Source organism: Macaca mulatta, chromosome 10, assembly GCF_049350105.2.
Source record: "Macaca mulatta isolate MMU2019108-1 chromosome 10, T2T-MMU8v2.0, whole genome shotgun sequence".
Classification (NCBI taxonomy): domain Eukaryota; kingdom Metazoa; phylum Chordata; class Mammalia; order Primates; family Cercopithecidae; genus Macaca; species Macaca mulatta.
This window is the reverse complement of record NC_133415.1, coordinates 34,976,592-34,999,117: the sequence shown is the minus strand read 5'-3', so window position 1 is coordinate 34,999,117 and position 22,526 is coordinate 34,976,592. Positions and strand designations below refer to the sequence as shown.

The 22,526-nt window shown below is 49.6% G+C and overlaps 2 protein-coding genes across 6 annotated transcripts in view; both read right to left on the bottom strand.

Moving 5' to 3' along the window:
* Positions 1-1,383: 1,383 nt before the first annotated feature.
* On the bottom strand, positions 1,384-20,679 carry TMEM121B (transmembrane protein 121B). Of its 5 annotated transcripts, XM_077950993.1 has the most exons (3): positions 20,536-20,679; positions 18,328-18,449; positions 1,384-5,232 (listed from the first exon to the last, which is right to left on the bottom strand). In XM_077950993.1, exon 3 carries the CDS (start codon positions 5,149-5,151, stop codon positions 4,477-4,479), a length of 675 nt encoding a protein of 224 aa, XP_077807119.1. In that variant the 5' UTR covers positions 5,152-5,232; positions 18,328-18,449; positions 20,536-20,679; the 3' UTR covers positions 1,384-4,476. The 5 variants fall into 5 exon arrangements, with proteins under 5 accessions (XP_077807119.1, XP_077807117.1, XP_077807118.1 ...); XM_077950991.1 differs by lacking the exons at positions 18,328-18,449; positions 20,536-20,679 and adding an exon at positions 5,834-6,425 and having other exon boundaries at positions 1,384-5,719; XM_077950992.1 differs by lacking the exons at positions 18,328-18,449; positions 20,536-20,679 and adding an exon at positions 5,914-6,425.
* Positions 19,623-22,526, bottom strand: part of HDHD5 (haloacid dehalogenase like hydrolase domain containing 5) — a 34,646-nt gene continuing 31,742 nt past the window's right edge. The window contains exon 9 of the mRNA XM_077948562.1: positions 19,623-20,679. The gene's annotated coding sequence lies outside the window, so the exon portion shown is untranslated. The remainder of the gene's footprint in view (positions 20,680-22,526) is intronic.

Below are 22,526 nucleotides of genomic sequence, written 5' to 3'. Positions count from 1 at the left end.
CAGCTACCTCCTCTTTCTGGACCTCAGGAAAATGGAGAGAAAACAGCCCTGAAGGTGGCTGTGAGGAGGGAAGGGGCTAATGTGCAGAGGGCCTGACAGTCAACCACATGCTATATTTTCCTGTTCTTCCTTAAGGCGAGAACTGCATGGCCAGACTCAGGCAAGGCCTAGGTGTGGGCTGGGCATGGCCTACACATGAAGAGATCACTACGCATCCCTACTGCACCTGTCACAAAGCGCCTTCTGATACGCCTGGCAAACCAAAATCGGTGAGCGCCAGCTTACTTCCCTAGAAGACATTTCTAAACATTCATAATATGTTTGGTCAAATTAATCACCTAATTTTGCATCCATTCCAGGGACAAATGAAGACATGGTCCTATGTTGCTCTGTAATTATTTTCTGTGTAAATTTTGTTGCTTGTTACAATTATACGTCTTAGGGGAAAGGACCATTTCACATGTGTCACCTCATGTAATTCTCACCATAGCCCTGATTGCTCCTGTTTTATAATGACGAAGTTCCAGTTGATGGCCAAAGCCACAGCTAACGAGAGGAGAGAGCCCAGGCTCCCAGGAGCTTCCACTCTCAGACCTTGCCTCTCGGGCTCTCCTGAGTCAAACCCCTGTGTAGCCTTTGGCACAGCCAGAAGCATCAAGCTAGGGTCACAACACAGAGAGGGGCCGTGTGATACTGGCTGCCTCTGTGCTAAGACCATTCTGTGTTTATTTTGGTGCAGACCCAATGTTCTTCCTTAGACTTAATACTACCCTTCATGTTAAAATAAAACCAAACAAAAACTGGTGGCTTTGTTCTTATTCATACGTATGAATCTGTGCTTCTGGCTGGGGCAAGAGTGATAAGAGGAGGGCACAGTATTTAAAAATTAGTTTCTCAAGATGTTCCCCCTTTGGAAAGCTACTCTTAGAAATAGGAAGCCGGGCGTGGTGGCACACCCCTGTAGTCCCTGCTAAGGCAGGAGGATTGTTTGAGCCCAAGAGTTTGAGGCTGCAGTGAACTACGATGGCGCCACTGCACTCCAGCCCTGGTGACAGAGTGAGACCCTGTCTCAAAAAGAAAAAGAAGGAAGGAAAGAAAGAAAAGTGCAAGAGCGCCCAGGGCGTGAGAAAAAAATCACTCTCAGGCTGAGTCCATTAGAGCCGAGCTGGCTGTGCCAACAAAGCCTGTCAGACACTCACCAGCTCAGGCCACAGCCTCACTGCCTCCCTCAAAAACATGCCAACTGCCTAGAAGGAAAGGGCCAAGGTGTACCCCTAATGTGAACACAAACCTATAAAATAATGGCGAATGTCAGAGTGACATTTAAGAATTTTGTAAGGAAACCAGGACAGAAAAGATCTTGAAACAAACCACACAGGAAGCTTGTCACAAGCCTCAAGTTTTTTATTTTCAGAACAGAGTCTGGTTTTATTTTTAAAAAGAGAAGGAAAAAAGTGATAAATGCTAGTGAGGTGCCACTTCCCTCCTTCTTCCAGGCTCTAACCGCCAGCTAGCTCTCTTTCACAAAACCCACGGATGCAGAATCAGGGCGTGTTAAAATGGAACAGTCTTTAGAGAGGGTCTAGTCTTTTGAAAATAAGTAAGGATCTGGGGACTCACAGAGAGGAAGGCCCTGACTTGCTGAAATGTTAGGGGTAGGCGGTTCTCAAAATTCTGAGCCCAGGATCCTTTTCTGTGAACTATGCACGGGCTGGCATTGACCTCGGAAGACAGTGCACCGCCTTGGCTGTCAGGCCCATGGGGAAATCTCACGTTTGCCCCTTCACTAGGGATGCCCTAGAAAGCAAGGCAAAGGAAGCTTTAGGGGTCATCGTGAATGGGGCCGGGAAAGTGAGTGCAAGGACTCAAGAAAAACACAGCAGAGGAAGGGACTGACCCTCTGAGCACACGGTGCTTGACCCATGTGTGAAAAGAGGGTGACTGGGGCTGAGCTGGGGGCCTGGTGTCTGCCAGAATTGGCCCAGTTGCCATCAGCCTCTTGACATATCCAAGGAAGTGGCAGCTCATTGGAACTTATCACAGCCTCCCACCAAAAACCTAACAGTACAGAGATTTTACAGTCAGGGAGGCCCAGCAGGAGATGGCCATCCAAACAACAGAAAGGGGACAAGTCAGGGGGCCAGCCAGCAGCTGGCCATGGCTCAGACACAATGTCCTTTCACAGTCACTGAGATTAGGTAGCAGAGAAACAGAGCAAAGCTGGAGAGAGGACATGGGAACAGGGAGCAGCTGTTGGTACCCACCCAGGGCCTAGGCCCCAGAACCTTGAGTACAATCAAAGGGAGAGGAGAGGAGTCAGTGGGAGCAGAGGAAGAAGGCAGAAAAAAACCAATTAAGTGTGAAATTCAGCCAGCTATTGGGCCACATAGGGTGAGGGACTGGAAGCACAGATTGTGTGTGGAGTGTAAACATTTTCCCCTGCTGTTCCCTGCTCTGAGAGCATGAGGAGGCTCAAGAGAACTCTGGTCCAGCCTTCTGCCCCTCTTACGTCTGTCTACATGGGTGTCTTCTGCCCTGAGCCCCGAAGCAGTTGGAAGAGGGGGCTTCCAGCAGGAGGCGGGGGCTTGGCCTGGGTGCTGAGTTAACGGCCAGTGACTTGGCACTTCCGGCCCTCCCTGTGCACTCTGCAGCTGTGCCAGGCCCTGCCCCACAGTCAGCCCAGGCGCCCAAGCCCTCCCTCTGGCCTTCTCCGCTGGGGCTTCACACACCCAGTGCAGAGCAGCGAATGTTCTGCCGGTGCAGCCTGGCTGGCTTCTCTCCTGGCCACCTTTACAGGGAGCATCAGGACCAGGGCTTTCAAGAGCCACAAACTCAAAGAATGTGAGAGTTGAAATTACCTTCAACCTTAGAGATCACTCATCTAACTTCTACTTTTTTAATGTGAGAAAACAGGCCCAGAAAATAAAAATGATAGTCACTCAAAGCCAACGAGTGACAGAATCAGAACTAGAATCCACATCTTCTGGTAACTTGTCTAGAGTTTATTACGCTACATAAAACTTCCCAAACGTAAGAAGGGAGAAGGGGAAACAAAAATTCTTCAAGTTTCACCCCCACCACATCCTGTTGAGGGTGGAGGGAAGTGAGTATTTCCTGGCCTTGTTAGCTGCTGTCCTCCTGCACCCTTAAAATATGTAAAAATACTTATCCTGCCTCAAAGATGGCAACAGTGACATTCCACACCAAGACTGTAAGTGCACAGTCCCCGGATGTCTCTTGTCATCACCCTCAATGGGAGGAATTCTAAGAGGGAAAGTTCTGCAGCCTGCCTTGGCCCTAGTGAGACTCTTAACCAGACCACAGGCGGGAGGTCACCACCTCACTTTCTGATCTACACTTCCTAGAGGAAGGACAGGTGGGGAATGGGGCTTCCTACTCCCTTGGGCCCATGGGAGGCCCAACTTCACAGCCATCCAGGAACCCCACCAAAGCTATTACTCTAAGCCCAGATCCGACCCAGTTGGCACCAAACCACAGGAAGGATAAGAGTTCTAGGTGCAGAGGGAGGAACAGACAGAGGCCAAGCCAATGGCTGATACTCCGCAGACCCTGTAATAACACTGGCACCAAACCCCAGCTGGAGCCAGTGGCCATGGCAAATGCAACTTCTGAGTATTTTGTCTTCATTTTTTGCAAGCAGCATCGGTGCATGATGCAACAAAAGTTGAAAGCACGGAGGTAGAAATGCTCGCTCACCCAAGAAAGGGTGCAGTTTGGTCCTTAGAGAATGGATCCCCCCCCCTCTCCCTGAGCTGAGAAGAGAGGAGCAGGATTGAGGAAGATCCTGGGTGAGCTTCTCCCTTCAAGGGGAGTACCTGGGCAGCTCCCAGGGGCCCAGCTCTTCCTGGGAATTCATGGTCACAAATCCAGGCAGAAAAGAGGAGGGTGGTGGTAAGTATGGTGTAGGGGGCAGGGCCTCCCCAGATCTCCTACCTGTTGCAAAGGGCCACAGGGTGGACACAAGAAAACAACACTACACACACAGAGACATACACTTTGTATCTATCACCTGGAAGAAATCCAATAGACACATCAGTGGAAAAGTAGGTTCTGGGTCAATTTCAAGGCATGTGACAATGGCCACTAACCACAGCCTAAAAGAGGCTGGCACTTCTAAGCAAGGGAGAAGGTCCAAGGCCCAGCACCCCTCTCCTCCTAATGGATGGGAATTAGAGTGGAGGTGGGCAAAGCAAGAAGCAGAGGTACCAGCCCTTGGAGGTCAGGATTGGGGTAGGACAGGAGGAGAGAGTAACTGCACCTACCTCCCTCACCATTAACTGCTGGTTTCCCTCCAAGCTGTCCTCACCCCAGGGGTGCAGAAGGACACCCTGGCCCTTAGCCCTGAAAAGGGTTACCTCTTCCAAATACAGCCTGATCAAATCTGGGCGACAGAAGGTAGAAGACAAGGGGGTTGGGGACTCTCAACCCAAAACCAAGGACCCATGCCCTTCACCCTCAATTATGGGAGGCCACAGCCAGGGTGTTGACATAGCCATGGGCACCCCCCTCGTTCTCCGAGATGCAGTGGCCCAGCTGGGAGCCTCCCTGAGGTGGTGGCGGAGGCGGTGGAGGGGCGGAGGGCGGAGCACCATAGCCCCCTCTGGCCCGACTCGGGGAGGCCCGACTGCCCCGGTCCCAGCAGCCCTCCAGGGCTTCCAAGCCGCGGCAACCGAGGAAGAAGAGGTTCTTGAGCATGAAGATGGAGAGGGGCTGCTGGTAGCTGACCACCAGGAGGCAGCGCAGCGCCAGCAAGGGCACGTCTACCAGGCAGCCGCCCAGCAAGCGCAAAAGGCGGCTGCAGCTGCCGGGCCCGGAGGCCTGGCCCCAGGATGCCGCCGCCGCCGCGGCCGCGGCGTTGAGCTCGTAGAGCCAGAGCACCGGCGAGGCGAGGGTGAGGAAGTAGACGGCGATGAGCAGGTAGCGCAGGTGCGCGGGCAGTGGCACGCGGCCCTCCAGCATCAGCTCCACCAGCGTGAAACTGTCGAGCAGGTCTAGACACGTGCCCAGGAAGCATCCAGCCGCGCGGTGCCGCTGGGGCTGCAGCAGCAGGGGTCCTGCCGATCCCGGGGGTGCGCCCGCCTCGCTGATGGCCCGCACCAAGCTGTAGAGCAGGGGCACCGACAGCGCCATGGTGAGACGGAAGCCCGTGGTGCCGAAGGGCGCGCGCAGCTCGATGAGGTCTAGGATAGACGTGCCCAGGATCAGCACCACCTTGGGAGTGAAGGCGATGGAGTAGATAAGCCAGGCCAGGTAGGCGAAGGCGAACTCGCCCGCTGCCGCGGCCGCCCCCAGGCCGCCCCCTGCGCCGCCAGCGCCCCCGCGGGCTCCGCGAGCCTTGGCCCCAGCGGTAGCAGCCGAGGGGGCGGGCAGGTGCAGGGGCGGCGCGGCGTGGTGGTGGTGCAGGTGGTGGTTGTGCGCGCTGCTGGCCACTCCGCCCCGACGGCCCCGGCTGTTCTTGGCGAAGAAGATGGCCCAGCCCACCACCACCACCAGGTCAGTGGCGATCCAGGAGCACCAGTACAGGTCGGTGACGGCGATGAGGTACAGATCCAGCAGGCCACCCTGAGCCAGCAGCAGCACCACGGACAGCGCCTGGTAGCCCCAGCGGCACCTGGGACTGGGGGCGCAGCCGCGGCGCCTACCCCTGCGGCCAGAGCGGTCTGGGCAGCCGCAGCAGCAGCAACACGGGCAGCAGGAGGCGCCGCTGCCGGTCCCGGTGCCGCCCGCGCCCCCCGCCGAGCGGCTCCCGGGGCCCCCGACGGCCCCGGCCGCGGCGCCCCCGCCGAAGTCCGCGGCTGTCATGCTGCAGGAGGAGGTGGGCGTGGAGGTGGAGGAGGAGGTGGCGGCTGAGGAGGAGAAGGCGGCGGGCGCTGGGCCGGCCGCGGCGCCCACCTGAGTCGGTGGCCCCAGGAGCGCGGCGTTGGGCACCAGCGGCTTGCTGACGCTGAGGCTCTCGTCGTCGTCCTCGCGCTCGGCGCCCGTGCTGCTGCTCGGGGAGCCGCCGCCCCCGCCGCGTCTGCCGCCGCCTCCCCCGCGGCTGGTGCTGGTGCTGGTGCTGCTGTCGCCCGAGCCTCTCCGGCCGCGGAAGGAGCCCCCGCGGAGGAAGAGGGGCTGCAGCCGGGCGGCGGCCGGGGGCGGCGGGAAGGAGCCGGACGCGGAGGAGACCGAGCGAGGGTGGCCGAGCGCCGGGCGCATTGTCCTCCGAGGGGCTCTGGGGCCGCCCAGCTGTTCCCTCCCCGCCAACCCCGGGCGGGCGAGGCGGCCGAGGCGGCCGAGGGGAGCCGGGGCCCGCCGCCTCCCCAGCAGCGAGGACTCGCACCTGGGCCGGGCGGCGGCGAGATCCGGACTGGAGCCACTGGACTGGGCGAGCCGGGCCGGGCGGCCGGGAGCGGGGACAGGCGGGGAGCCTAGCGGACCGCGGTGACGGCGGGCGAGGCGGGGGCGGGGCGGGGCGGGGAGCTAGTCCCGCCGAGAGGGAGGGAGGCTGGCGGCGGGGAAACCAGGACTGGATTCCAGGGGGAGAGGAGGCGGCGAGACCAGAGGAGGAGAAAGCGCGGCACACTGGATCAGCGGGAAGAGAAGGGGCGGGGGTGCCGTGCGTCACGGTCGGGTGGGGAGCCCCGTGGCCTAGAGGAAGCAGGAGGCGCGAGCAGCCGCCAGGGCGAGGCGACCCCGTGTGGGGGGCCTCCCAGGGAGCGCGGAATCCTAAGGAAGTCGCTGGGAGTCCCACCGGCTGCACCGCAGGGCGTTAGTGCCTAGAGGGCTTCGGTGTCCCCAAGCGATGGGCTCAAGCTATAGGGCGGGCTTTGTACCTGGCCTTCTCAGCTCTGAGGCAGGCGGAGGGCAGCTTCGCCTCCACCCTCCGTCCAGCGCCCTTCCCACGGGGCCATCCGCCTCTCCCTAAGGCAGTAAAAACCAGTGGAGTCAGGCAAAAAGGGCCAGGGCAGCAGCCCCGACCTGTAGTCCTAAATTTCCATGTACCCAACCCCGGGGTCACGAGCCATCTCTGGGACGACCCGATTCCAGCGGATGGAGAAGTTCCCTGAAAACACCTGCCTGGGAGGAGAGACTAGGGAACAGGATTGGGCAAATGGCATCCACCCAGCGGGCTTCTCAACGGTTTTTAAAGCAGAATGGGACATAATAGGAAGATGTGTCTAGCGGAGAGGAAAATAAAGGGGGCATTTAGAAGTGTGGGCACCTGGATGAAAACAAACGCTCCAAAGGGATAATGGTGAGGGTTACAGCCCATCACAATAACAGAGACACCAAGGAAGGAATGCAGTCAGTGGCCCTGCGTAGACAGGCTCAAGAGAGAGCACACCAGCTCACCCCAGGACAGGACTCATCCAAGGCTGGGGCTGGATGTCGATGCAGCAACTCTGGAAGGCAGAAGGTAGACTGCTGCCTTTAGGGGTTTAAGGGAGAAGGAAATGACTAGAGTAGCTGGGGCTCAAAAAAAATCTGAGGTTCACCAATAATGGAGACATCCCATTCCCAGCCCCATGAAAACAAGGCAAAAAGCCTGCCTGCCCTGTTCACTTCCACACCCTTTGCGGCCTGTGGGCTCCCTGATTTCATGACCTTTGAAGCTGCTGCTGCGGGCTCATCTCCCCTAGGTAACAGCTTGCAGCATGATAATGCCATGCGGTGTGAGGTAGCTACAGGCAGTGGAGCCACAGGGGTTAGTCAGGCCTCGCCCCTAAATCCGCCTCTTGAATAAGGGTCAGTTTCAGCCAAACCTGCGTTTTCCAGTTCCCTGGAGGTCAGTCTGCACAGCCAATCCCTGGTAAATACACAATTTAGAACCTGCACCATCTCCACCTCCCCCGCACACACCACCTTTGGAAAGCTGGCATGGTGGTGAGGGCAGGAATTCTGGGGCCGCCATCCCAGCTGTACCACTTAACACCTTTGTGGTCTTAGGCTGAATATTTCACCTCAGAATGTTGATCTGTAAAAAGGACCCCACTCCAGCCGGGCAAGGTGGCTCACACCTGTAATCCCAGCACTATGGGAGGCCAAGGTGGGCGGACTACCTGAGGTCAGGAGTTTGAGACCAGCCTGACCAACATGGAGACCTAAACATCTCTACTAAAAATACAAAATTAGCCGGGCATGGTGGCACATGCCTGTAACCCCAGCTACTCAGGAGGCTGAGGCAGGAGAATCACTTGAACCCAGGAGGCAGAGGTTGCAGTGAGCCGAGACTGCACCATTGCGCTCCTACCTGGGCAACAAGAATAAAACTCCATCTCAAAAAAAAACGGACCCCACTCCTACCTTAAGGGGTTGTTGTGAGTATAAAGAGAGATCATGTGTGTAATCTTTCTTCGATGACAGAGCCAGTCCCTGGCTCAGAGTCCATGCTCAGTTAAAGGTCTCTGTGTTATCGTCATTCCATTGGCCATGCCTTAGCCTCCCGGGGAACATCGACTCACAGCAGGGGCCACCAATGGCTGTTTTCTGCCTGGACTCTGAGTTCTACTCCCCCACAGCACTGCACTTTGGTAAGTGCCCAGGAGCAAAGCTGCCCATGGTTAGGAGCACTGTTCTTGGAGCCGGTCTTCTCAGGCTCACAGTGTGAGACATCCAGGGTGCCAGTTGGGGCCAGGGTCCACCTATGTGGGGCAGAGTGGGAAGTGAACAGTCTAACGGGTGCAGTCACCACTCAGGGTGAGCAACACAGCAGGCCTGGCAGCTATCAGAGCTAAGCCAGTCCAGGTCAAAGAGTATCTTACTGGGGGGCTGCCAACTGCTAATGGGGATGATTATAGCAGTCTCCCAATCCCTCCAGGGGAACACCAGCCAGCAGCTCACACGGAAGCTGGCCCAGGCCTCCTGCACAATTAAGTAAAGTAGTGGAAGAAGGAAGCAGCTGGTGGGGCGCAGTGGCTCATGCCTGTAATCCCAGCAATTTGGGAGGCAGAGGCAGGTGGATCACCTGAGGTCAGGAGTTTGAGACCAGCCTGGCCAACACAGTGAAACTCCGCCTCTACTAATAATACAAAAATTAGCCAGGCGTGGTGGCATGCACCTGTAATCCCAGCTACTCAGGAAGGCTAAGGCAGGAGAATCACTTGAACCCGGGAGGCGGAGGTTGCAGTGAGCCGAGATCGCACCATTTCACTCCAGCCTGAGCAACGGAGTGAAAAAAAAAAAAAAAGAAAGAAAGAAAAAAGAAAAAAAAAGGAAGCAGCTGACGAAGGAAGAGCTGGACTTCTGACAGCCAGGGAAGAGCACCCTCCCACTCCCCAGCCCACACCCTACCCTGTCTCAAAAACAAAACAAAACAAAACAAAACAGAAAGTAAAAAATAAACCGGCCAGGCATGGTGGCTCACGCCTGTAATCCCAGTACTTTGGAAGGCTGAGGCAGGTGGATCACCTGAGGTCAGGAGTTCGAGACCAGCCTGACCAATATGATGAAACCCCATCTCTACTAAAAATACAAAAATTACCCGGGCATGGTAGCCTGCGCCTGTAATCCCAGCTGCTCGGGAGGCTGAGACAGGAGAATCTCTGGAACCTGGGAGGCGGAGGTTGTGGTGAGCCAAGATCGCACCATTGCACTCCAGCCTGGGCAACTCCTCCCTTTGAAAAGGAGCGAAACTCCTTCTCAATAACTAAAAAAATAAATAAACCAAGTTCTTTCCTAGGAGGGAGACAGATATATAACCAATTAAGCACAATGAAGTATTAAGAATATTATAGCCAAATTCAGAGTCCAGGAGAGATACAAAATAGGAGTGGGGCAGCAAAGCCTTCACGGAAGACAAGACAAGAGAGCTGTTTTAAAGGCTGAGCAGGTGTTGGGTAGCAGATAGGAGGTAGAGCTGGATCAGAAGAGCATTCCAGGAGCAAGATGGACAAAGGGCCTAAGGCATAAAGTAGCAGGCGCTATACAGTTACAAATATTGGCTCTGCTTGAATATGAAGTACAGGAGAGCATGCAATGAAAGGCACCGCTGAGGAAAACAGGTAGGGCTGAGTTACAATGGGCCTGACTCCAAGCCGAACCTGGGCTGCGTTCTAAGGCAGGAAAGGACTTTCGAAAGCGGAAGTATACCAAGCACAGATTTGCATGTTAGAAAAGTTGCTTTGTAGTGCAGACGGTGGATTATAGGGAATAAAAAATGGAGGTACAGAGACTATGTTCTGGTTCTGGCAATACTGTGAACTAAATCATATAAAAACTCCCCAGCTTACCAAAAAAACAACACTCAGTGAAATATAACTTTTTTTTTTTTTTTTTTTTTGAGACGGAGTCTCACTCTGTTCCTCAGGCTGGAGTGCAGTGGCGCAATCTCGGCTCACTGCAAGCTCCGTCTCCCGGGATCATGCCATTCTCCTGCCTCAGCCTCCCGAGTAGCTGGGACTACAGGCGCCCGCCACCGCGCCCGGCTAATTTTTTTTTGTATTTTTAGTAGAGACGAGGTTTCACCATGGTCTCGATCTCCTGACCTTGTGATCCGTCCGCCTCGGCCTCCCAAAGTGGTGGGATTACAGGCGTGAGCCACCGCGCCTGGCCGAAATATAACATTCTTTAGATGCACAGTTAATCTCAAAGAGTAAGGGAAACTCTTGGAACCATAAATGAAGAGGAAATCAGACTGGAAAGTGAAGTAAATGAGGCTGCGAGTGCCTTCAGATATGTAGTCAGCCTCACTTAGCCACATTGTTTAATATGGTGGGGACTGGCCACATGTGGCTCTCTAAATTTACATTTAGGCCAGGCGCAGTGGCTCACGCCTGTAATCCTAGCACTTTGGGAGACCGAGGCAGGTGGATCACCTGAAGTCAGAAGTTCGAGACCAGCCTGGCCAACATGGCAAAACCCTGTCTCTACTAAAAATACAAAAATTAGCAGGGCTTGATGGCATGGGCCTGTAGTCCCAGCTACTCAGGAGGGGAGATGGGAGAATCGTTTGAACCCGGGAGGCAGAGGTTGCAGTGAGCCAAGATGGTGCCACTGCACTTTAGCCTGTGTGATAGAGTGAGACTCCATCCCCTCAAAACAAATGTTTCAAAAAAAAAAAGTGTCTTGCATATTTCTTCTCCTTTCTTCTCTTAATTTATTCAAAAAGCAATTGCATAAAACTGTAATTGTATTGGGCCTTTAACATATAGAAATGTAATAGATTTGACAATAACAGCACAAAAAAGGAAGTTGAGAGCAAAGCTGTATTAAGGCAAGGAAATGACATAAGATGGTAACTCAAATCCACAGAAATAAATGAAGACAACCAGAAATGGTAAAATACAGATATAGATAAATATTTTTTAATATATTATATATAGGCCGGGCATAGTGGCTCATACCTGTAATCCCAGAATTTTGGGAGGCCAAGGCATACGGATTGCTTGAGCTCAGGAGTTTGAGACCAGCCTAGGCAATATGATGAAACCTCATCTCTACAAAAAATATTTTAAAAATTAGCCAGGCATCAAAAATAAATAAATAAATAAATAAATAAATAAATAAATAATTAGCCAGGCGTGGTGGTGCACACCTGTAGTTCCAGCTACTCTACTTGGGAGGATGAGGCAGGAGAATTGCTTGAACCCAGGAAGTGGATGTTGCCGTGAGCCGAGATTGCGCCACTGCACTCCAGCCTGGGCAACAGAATGAGACCCCATCCCGAAAAAAAAAAATTAGCCAGGCATGGTGGCACATGCCTGTAGTTCCAGCTACTTAGGAGGCTGAGGTAGGAGGATCACTTGAGCCCAGGAGATTGAGGCTACAGTGAGCCCCAATTGCGCCACTGCACTCCAGCCTGAGCAACAAAGCAAGACCCTGTCTTAAAAAGAAGTTATATATGTATAATGTATAATAATAATGGCACCAAAAAGGCAAAGAAGGAATAGCACTATCTAGGAATGAAGTTTCTTTATCTCACTGGAATTAAGTTGGTATAAATCTGAAGTTAATTTTGATAAGTTAATATGTATAAGCCCTAGAGCCACACTAAGAAAATAACTCAAAAAGTAGTTTAGAAATCATTAAAGGAATTTAAATGTTACACTACGAAAACTCACTCAATACAAAAAAGAAAAGAAATATTAAAAAAAAAAAAAAATACCTAGCCAGGCGTGGTGGCTCCTGCCTATAATCCCAGCACTTTGGGAAGCAGAAGCAGGTGGATCACCTGAGGTCAGGAGTTCAAGACCAGCCTGATCAACATGGTGTTTCACTAATACTCTGTCTGGTGGGGAAAGCAAGCAAACAAACACACACTTCAGTCCTACCTGAGGTGCTCAAAAATAAACAAACAAAAAACCTGGCTGGGCATGTTCGAGATCAGCCTGGGCAACATAGCAAGACCTCATTTCTAAAAATATATATATATTTTTTGAGACAGAATCTTGCTCTGTCCCCCAGGCCGTAGTGCAGTGGTGCGATCTCGGCTCACTGCAACCTCTGCCTCCCGGGTTCAAGCGATTCTCATGCCTCAGCCTCCCAAGTAGCTGGGATTACAGGCGCCCGCCACCACACCCAGCTCATTTTTGTATTTTTAGTAGAGACGGGGTTTCTCTATGTTGGTCAGGTTGGTCTTGAACTCCCGACCTCAGGTGATCTGCACACCTTGGCCTCCCAAAGTTCTGGGATTACAGGCGTGAGCCACCACGCCCAGCCATAAAAATAATTTTGTTTTTAAGTAGCCAGACATGGTGGCATGTGCCTGTAGTCCTAGCCACCCAGGAGGCTAAAATGGGAGGGTCATTTGAGGCCAGGAGTTTGAGGTTACAGTGAGCTATGATCATGCCACTGTACTCCAGCCTGGGTGACCCTGTCTCAAAAAAAGAAAAAAGAAAAGAAAAGAAACCTTCAGATTTCTAGTATATAGTAGTCCTCTCTTTATCCATGAGGGATTCATTCCAAGACCTCCAGTGGATGCCTGAAACTGAAGATATACAAATACTATGTTTATTTTTCTATACACACCTATGATAAAGTTTAATTTATAAATTAGGTACAGTAAGAGATTAAGAATAGTAACATAGCCGGGCGCTGTGGCTCACGCCTGTAATCCCAGCACTTTGGGAGGCCGAAGGGGGGGATCACGAGGTCAGGAGATCGAGACCATCCTGGCTAATACAGTGAAACCCCGTCTCTACTAAAAGTACAAAAACAAAAATTAGCCAGGCATTGTGGCGGGCGCCTGTGGTCCCAGCTACTCGGGAGGCTGAGGCAGGAGAATGGTGTGAACCCGGCAGGCGGAGGTTGCAGTGAGCCGAGATCATGCCACCGCACTCCAGCCTGGGCGACAGAGCAAGACTCTGCCTCAAAAAAATAAAAAGAATAGTAACATAATAGAACAATTATAACAATATATTATAATAAAAGTGTATGTGAATGTGGTGCCTCTCTGCCTCAAAATATCTGAATATTTTCAGAGTGTTTTACCATGGAACCGAAACCATGAAAAGTGAAACTGTATATAAGAGAGACTACTGTATAGTCACTGAAAAAAATTTAATGGATGAGCTCAACAGCAAATTAGACACAACTGAAGTGAGTAAATTTAATAATATATATGAAGACATTCTCTAGAATGTACTACAGAGAGCTAGAGACTGAAAATATCTAAGAGACAAGAGACATGAGAGATAGATTGGAATATCCAAAATATGTCTAACAGAAGCTCCAGAAGGAGAATATAAAAGAATAAGGGAAAGACAATGAAGAAATTTCAACTGAGAATTTTCCAAAATTGGTGAAAGAACTTCTCCAACCCACAGATTTAGGAATTGCAATGAATCCTAAACAGGATGAATAAAAATAAACAGGCTCTGAGATGTTTTCAAGTAAAATTGTAGAACTCTAGACAAGAAAAAGATCTTAAGGGAAATCAAACAGTAAAAAACAAATTACAACAAACAACAGTTAGATTAGTGGCAGACTTCTCATCAGAAATAACAGAAGTCAGAATGCAGTGGATGGTAGCAATAAAGCTAAATAATCAGTAATCACAATAGATGTTATATTAAATAACAGATGATCAGATTGGATTTTTTTTAAATGTCCAGTTATAGGCTTTTACAAGAAATATCCCATGGCCTGGCATGGTGGTTCACACCTGTAATCCCAGCACTTTGGGAGGCTGAGGCAGGAGGAACCCTTGAGCCCAAACTGGGCAACAAAGTGAGATGCCATTTCAACAACAAAAAAAAATCTTTTTTTTTTCTTTCGGGCAGGGGGGAGTGTTTTTGTTTTGTTTGTTTTATTTTGTTTTGTTTTAAATGGAGTTTTGCTCTTGTTGTCCAGGCTGGAGTGCAATGGTAAGATCTCAGCTCACCACAACCTCCTCCTCCCGGGTTCAAGCAATTCTCCCGCCTTAGCCTCCTGAGTAGCTAGGATTACAGGCATGTGCCACCACACCCAGGTAATTTTGTATTTTTAGTAAAGACGGGGTTTCTCCATGTTGGTCAGGCTGGTCTCGAACTCCTGACCTCAAGTGATCCTCCCACCTCGGCCTCCCAAAGTGCTGGGATTACAGGCATGAGCCACCATGCCCAGCCTTCAAAAAATGTTCTTAATTAGTCAGGTGTGGTGATACATGCCTATAGTCCCAGCTAGTCAGGGGGCTGAAGTGGGAGGATCCCTTGAGCCCAGGAGTTGGAGGTTGCAGTGAGCTATGATCACGCCATTGCACACCAGCCTGGGTGACAGAGCAAGACCCTGTCTCAAAAATAAATAAATAAAAAAGAGAAATGTCCCTAAAATATAAAGACAAAGTAAAAAAAAAGGCTGAAGAAAAAATACACAAATATAATTTAATGCATGTATATAATTAAACTAGGCAAATATCAACTTTAAAAAGTGGGTTTGCCAATATTAATACCAGAAAAAATAAACTATATGACAAAGAATATTCTTAGGGATAAAGAAGTTCATTATATAATGATAAAAGACAGTACACCATAGTAGTGAAGGGCACACACTCTATAGCCAGACTACCTGGATTCAAACCCTGACTCCACCATTTAGTTTTATTTTATTTTTATTTATTTTTTTTTTTAGAGATGAAGTCTCACTTTGTCACCCAGGCTAGAGTGCAGTGGCACAATCTCGGCTCACTGCAACCTCTGCCTCCCAGGTTCAAGCAATTCTCCTGCCTCAGTCTCCCAAGTAGCTGGGATTACAGGCACCTGCCACCACACCCGGCTCCTTTTTTTTTTTTTTTTTTTGTATTTTTAGTAGAGACAGGGTTTCACCATGTTGGCCAGGCTGGTCTTGAACTCCTGACCTCAGGTGATCTGCCCACCTCGGCCTCCCAAAGTGCTGGGATTACAGCGTGAGCCACGGCGCCCGGCCGACTCCACCATTTAGAAGCTGAGTGACCTTAGGTAAATTACTTAATCTCTCTTTCCTTGATTTTCCCACTAGAAAATGAGGAAAATAATAGTATCCACTTCATAGAGTTGTTATAAGGAGTAAATGAATTAATATATGGAAAGTGCTCAGCACAAAGTGCTATATAAATATTTGCTGCTGTAAAAAGACCAAGTTCCAGAAAGACTATAATTCTGAATGTGTATGTATTCAATAACATAGCCCTAAAACATATCAATAAAAATGGATAATATTTATGAGACATTGGCAAATAACCTAATGATAGTGGGAAATACAAACACAGCTCTCAGAAATTGATAGCTTAAACAGATAAAACATTGGTACAGATGTACACAAGTTGAACCACATCATTAACAAGCTTGATCTAAATGGCTGAATTCAGAACTCTGTACCTACAAAATTAGATACTACACATTGTTTACAATTTTACATGCAACATTTACAAAGCCTGACCATGTACAGACCAATCCTTTAACCTCACAACAATTAGATTAGAATAAAATAACAAAACAATGACCAACCGCCCCCCACATATTTGGAAGTTTAAACACATACTTCCAAATGAATCATTCAAAAATTAGAAAATATTTAGAACTAAATGAACATGAACATATCGCCTGTCAAAATGGATGGGATATAGCCAAAGCAGAAGAGGAACATTTATAGCCTTAAATGTTTGTGTTACAAAAGGAGAAAACTGAACCTTTAATAAGGTAAACGTCCAACTTAAATTGGCTGAGCACAGTGGCTTATAATCCCAGCACTTTGGGAGGCTAAGGCAGGAGGGTCACTTGAGGCCAGTAGTTTGAGATCAGCTGGGTACAGCAACACCCTGTCTCTATAAGAAATTAAAATATTAGCCAGGCATGATGGTACATGCCTGTAGCCCCAGCTACTTGGGAGGCTGAGGTGAATCACCTCTTGAACCCAGCAGTTTGAGGCTACAGTGAACCATGATCACACCACGTCCAGCCTAGGCGACAGAGTGAGAGCCTGTCTCAAAATAAATTTTAAAAAGTTGGAGAAAGAAAAGCAAGTATAATGAAAACACAAAGAAGGAAATATGGTTGGGCATGGTGGCTCATGCTTGTAATCTTAACACTTTGTTTTTTGTTTGTTTTGTTCTGTTTTGTTTTGAGACGGAGTCTCACTCTGTCACCCAGGATGGAGTGCAGTGGTGCGACCTTGGCTCACTGCAACCTCTGCCTCCTGGGTTCAAGCAATTCTCCTGCCTCAGCCTCCTGAGTAGCTGGGATTACAGGTGCGTGGCATCATGCCGGCTAATTTTTGTATTTTTAGTAGAGACGGGGTTTCACCGTGTTAGCCAGGATGGTCTTGATCTCCTGACCTTGTGATCTGCCCACCTCGGCCTCCCAAAGTGCTGGGATTACAGGTGTGAGCCACCACACCCGGCAGTCCTAGCGCTTTGGGAGGCCAAGGCATCAGCTTTCCAATTTGGTAACGGGTAGAGGCTGAAAGAGTTTTGAGGTATATGCTAGAAATGTGGACATTAAGGGTGATCCTGATGAGGACTCAGAAAGAAAAGAGGAGAGCTGTAGAGAAACCTCAATCTTCTTAGAGAGTACCAAAGTAATCCTGAACAGAATGTTAGTAGGAATATATAGTAAGGCCATTCTTTTGTTTTGTTTTGTTTTGTTTTGTTTTGTTTTGTTTTGATTTGATTTGTTTGAGACAGAGTCTCACTCTGTCACCCAGGCTGAAGTGTAGTGGCATGATCTTGCTGCAACCTCCACTTCCTGGGTTCCTGCCTCAGCCTCCCAAGTAGTTGGGACTACAGGTGCCTGCCACCACACCTGGCTAATTTTTGTATTTTAGTAAAGACAGGGTTTCACCATGTTGACCAGGCTGGTCTAGAACTCCTGACCTCAAGTGATCCACCCGCCTTGACCTCCCAAAGTGCTGGGATTACGGGCAGTAAGGCCATTCTGAGGGGGTCACATATGGAAATGAAGAACATTTACTGGAAGCTGGACAAAAGGCCATCCTTGTTAGGAAGAACTTGGCTAAATTGTGTTCATGTTCTATCATTTTGTGGAGGTAAAAATTGCAAGCAATGAAACCTGCAATTGGATGTTTGGCTTAGGAAATCTCTAAACAAAGTATTGAAGGAGTTACCTAGCTCCTTCTGACTGCTTCCAGTAAAATTCAAGAGAGACATAAATGACTTAAAGACAGAACTGTTAAGCAAAAAGTAATGAGAACTTGAAATTCTGAAAAATGATCAGCCCATCCATATAGAAAAGAACGAGAACCCGTTTGGAGAGAACACTAAGGGTGTTGCTGTGTTGCCAAGCTCCTTTAGTAAGATTAGTATGGATCAGCCATTGCAACAGAAGCTAGGAGCTATTCTCCAAGATAATGGAAGAAGGACCCTGAAGGCAGTTCAGAGATCATGAGAGCTGGCACTCCCATCACCGGCCCAGAGTGCAAGGACCCACAGTGAGAGCAGATTCAAAGGCTGGCCACCTCTCTGGTCCAGGCCAACCAAGAAGCAGGAATTAGTCCCTCACCAGACACCGAATCTGCTGATGCCTTGATCTTGGACTGTCCAGTCTCCGAAAGTATGAGAAATGAATTTCTGTTGTCATAGGACACCCAGTCTATGGTCTTCTAACAGCCTGAATGGACTAAGACATAGACCAATTGCACTTATGAACATAGGCAAAGAACTCCTGAACAAATTACCAGCAGTAGCGGCCAGCAACATGTAACATAACCAATTTGGTTTTTTCCCAGGGATGAAAGAAAGAGTTAAAGATGAAAACAGGCTGGGCGTAGTGACTCACGCCTGTAATCCCAACATTCTGGAGGCCAAGGTGGGAGGAGCGCTTAAAGCCCAGGAGTTTGAGAGCCGCCTAGGCAACATGGCAAGACCTCACCTCTACAAAAAATAAAAAATAAAATTAGCTGGGGTGTGGCGGCACATACCTGTAGTCCCAGCTACTTGGGAGGCTGAGGCGGGAGAATTGCTTAAGCCTGGGAGGTCGAGGCTGCCGTGAGCCAGGACTGCGCAACTGCACTGCAACCTGGGTGACAGAGAGATACCCTGTCTCCAAAAAAAAAAAAAAAAGATGAAAACAAAATATATTAATATAGTTTACCATATTAACAGATTCAAGGAGAACACTTAAGATCAACTCAACAAATACAGAGAAACAAACATTTAATATCTATTCATGAATTTTAACAAAAATTGAGCAAAACAGAATTTTTTGCTCTATTGGTCTTGCTCTGTTGTCCAGACCAGAGTGCAGTGGCACCATCACAGCTCACTCAGCCTTGAATCCTGGGCTCAAGCAATCCTCCTGCCTCAGTCTTCCAGGTAGCTGTGACTACAAGCATGTGCCACCACACCCAGCTATTTTTTTGTTTGTTTGTAGATAGAGGGTCTCCCTGTGTTGCCCAGGCTGGACTCGAACTCCTGGACTCAAGCGATCCCCCTGCTTCTGCCTCCCAGAGTGCTGGGATTATAGGCGTGAGCCACCAAGTCTGGCCAGAATTTCTTTATTCCTAGTAAATGGTAATATGGCAACAGAGACAGACTAGACGCTGTCCAATCCCATTTCCTCTTCCTAGACAGAGGAAGACCACATTTCCCATCCTCTTTGTAGTCACATTAGAACCACATGGCTAGCCAATAAACACGCAGACGTGGTATCCACCACAGCCTGGTTCAGCCATAAATCGCTTCACGGTCATCCATTCACTTTCTCTCCCACAGACTTTGGATGCCGTGTGTGGAAGATGACAGCATCACCAACTGGAGGGTGCCTGGATCCCTGAGTCACCATTTGAAGGGAAAAGGTCAAGAGTAGCCACCTGACCCATATCAGGCTATGAAATGAGCAAGAAAGAAAGATTTTGTGAAGCCATATTTTCATCCATGTGTAGGTCTATTTCTGGGTACTCTACTTTGTCCCATTGGTTTGTATCTCTCCCTCTGCCAGTAGAACAGTGTCTTAATGATTGTAACTTTATAAAATTGCTTGATATCTGATAGGCAAGCCCAGGGTCAAGACAGGATGAACCCCTCTAGAACAAAGGCAGTTTCTCATTTCTTTTTTTTTTTTTTTCTGAGATGGAGTCTCACTCTGTCATCCAGGCTGGAGTGCAGTGGTGCAATCTTGGCTCACTGCAACCTCCGCCTCCCAGGTTCAAGCAATTCTCCTGCCTCAGCCTCCCGAGTAGCTGGGATTACAGACACGTGCCACCTGCCTGGCTAATTTTTGTATTTTTTTTCTTTTTTTTTTTTTAGTAGAGATAGGGTTTCACTATGTTGGCCAGGCTGGTCTCACACTCCTAACCTCAAGTGATTCCCCTGCCTCGGCCTCCCAAAGTGCTGGAATTACATGTATGAGCCACCGAGCCTGGCCCTCATTTCTTAACACTGCGTTTGGTAGGGCAGCAACAGTCATTTATATGTGAATAAATGAAGCTGAAAGAGGAAGTTAGAAAGACCAAAGGAAGAAGCAGACAAGAAGGGAAGAAGGAACACCCCTCCCCTCTCCAAAGAGACAGCTCCAGGAATGCCAAGTCTGCTCGCCTAGGGATGCAGAGCCAGAAAGCCCAAGTCAGAGTGGGAGGAGGTAGGGAAGGAATTTCAAGCTAGACTCCTATTCTCTCTCTCCACCCCCTCTCTCACCCCAAAAAGAGAGAAAATGACACGAGGCTTTCGAACCAAGAGCTGGAGGAACCTGGAGGCAAAAGCTGAGGCTGTCAGCTGCCCAGCAGTTAACACCCTGAGACCATCTTCCCACTTCCAACACCCACAGAAGCTGCCTCCCAAGGGCTCCGGTGTCCCCGCGTGGCCCACCTCAGCAGTATGATGCAGCACTGGGGAAGTGACAGAATGTGAAAAAAACTATTATAGCTGAGATATTTTAAAATTCCGCCCTCCAGGCAGCATCTGGTTGCTACAGCAACCCCAGCTCTGCAGGGTGTCCCGATTACCAGCAGGCTCCCTGCACCTGCCTCAGGCTGAGAGCAGGCGGCTGCCGCCAAGGGGAACACCAAGGAAATGCCCATGTTCTGATTCCAAGGTAATGGCTCAGACCCAAGGGGATTTTTATCTGTTCAACGTGAAACCTGATGAAGTTTTGTCCCATGTTAATAATTTCATTAAAAATATGGCCTTACCTCCTATTCGATGCACTCACAGTCTTTTTTTTTTCATTCATTTGGCTCCATCAAAACGCAAAAAAGATAACATTTTCATTCATTTGGGATCGAGCAAATGAAGGCAGCTGGATGAGTTTTGGTTCCAGGGTTTAGACAAAGCCCCTAAGGGACAAAATTGGAATCAGAGCTGAGTAGCTGGTCCTGCTCTCTAGATTTGCATAAGTCATGTGGCAGGACACTTGCTCTTTTGCACCCGCCTGAAATAGCTTATGATATCCTTAGGAAACCCAAACAAATAATAAATAGGGGGCTGGGCACTGTGGCTCATGCCTGTTATCCCAACACTTTGGGAGGCTGAGGCAGGGGTATCACTTGAGCCCAGGAGTTCCAGACCAGCCTGGCTAACATAGCAAGTTCCTGTCTCAATGAAAAAATTACAGGCTGGGCGCAGTGGCTCACGCCTGTAATCCCAGCACTTGGGGAGGCCGAGGCAGGTGGATCACCTGAGGTCAGGAGTTCAAGACCAGCCTGGCCAACATTGTGAAACCCTATCTCTACTAAAAATACAAAAAATTAGCTGGGCGTGATGGTACATGTCTGTAATCCCAGCTACTCGGGAGGCCGAGGTAGGAGAATCGCTTGAACTTGGGAGGCAGAGGTTGGAGTGAGCCGAGATTGCGCCACTGCACTCCAGCCTGGGCGACAGAGCGAGACACCGTCTCAAAAAAAAAAAAAAAAAAAAAAAATTACATTAGCTGGGTGTGGTGGTGCACACCATAGTCCCGGTTATTTGGGAGGATGAGGTGGGAGGATTCCTGAAGCCCAAGGAAGTCAAGGTTGCAGTGAGCTCTGAGCACGCCCCTGCACTCCAGCCAGAGGGTGTGGTGTGTGGTGGTACACACCTGTAATCCCAGCACTTCAGGAGGCTGAGGCGGGAGGATCGCTTGAGCCCAGGAGTTCGAGACCAGCTGGGTCAACAAAGCGGGACCCCATCTCAAAATATAATAAATAAGTGAAATTAAATTAGAAAGAATGAGTGGTTTCTGACCGTGTGCCCTCATTTCTGAAAATGGCATAGATAAGAATGCTCTCTCCATGGCTCATGCTTGCAATCCCAGCACTTTAGAAAGTCAAGGTAGAAGGATCACTTGATGCCAGTTTGAGAGTCAAGGTGGAAGGATCACTTGATGCCAGTTTGAGAGTCAAGGTGGATTACTTGATGCCAGTTTGAGAGTCAAGGTGGAAGGATTACTTGATGCCAGTTTGAGACCAGTCTGAGCAACATGGCAAGACCCCATCTCTTAAAATAAAAAAATTAATTAGCTGGGTGCAGTGGGCAGGGGGGCACACCTCTACTCCCAGCTACTCAGAAGGCTGAGGTGGGAGAATCACTTGAGCCTGGGAGGTAGAGGCTGCAGTGAGCTGTGATTGTGCCACTGCCCTTCAGCCTGGGTGACAGAGCAAGACCCCAGACTCTAAAAGAAAAAGACCAAAAAGATTTCTGTCAGGAACAGAACATAATCTGAAATGATACAGAACTGTATAATAGCTCACTTATTTCTCAGCTAGTCCTATGAAACAAACATTGCCAACGCCAATTTCACGGGTGACAAAATGGAAGCTTGGAGAAGTGAAGGAAGTTGCCCAAGGCCATATAGCTAGTGGATGGCCGGGCTGGGACTCCATCGCCAGGCCTGCAGCCCTTTCACTTCTGCCACACTCCCTAGGGAGTGAAAGCAGAGGGAGGCGTGTTTGTGTCCAAGGGCCCCTGTGGAGGACTCACCATAGGAGGGTCTCAGGGGCCGTCTACTATCATCTTTTGAAGACTGCCAAGTGCCAGGCACGCAGGTGTGGGGACACAATTATGATGCAATACGGAGAGTTCATGGAGTAGTAGAAGACACAGAATCAGCAAGTATATGTGGGTCATGAGGTGGTAGGTACCATGAAAACATTAAGTAGGGTAAGGATGATGGTGCTATGTTTACAGAAAGTCAAGGAAATTGGAA

Coding starts and splice junctions, on each gene's coding strand:
- TMEM121B (XM_001102577.5), bottom strand. CDS start 6,216: ATGCGCCCGGCGCTCGGCCACCCTCGCTCGGTCTCCTCCGCGTCCGGC.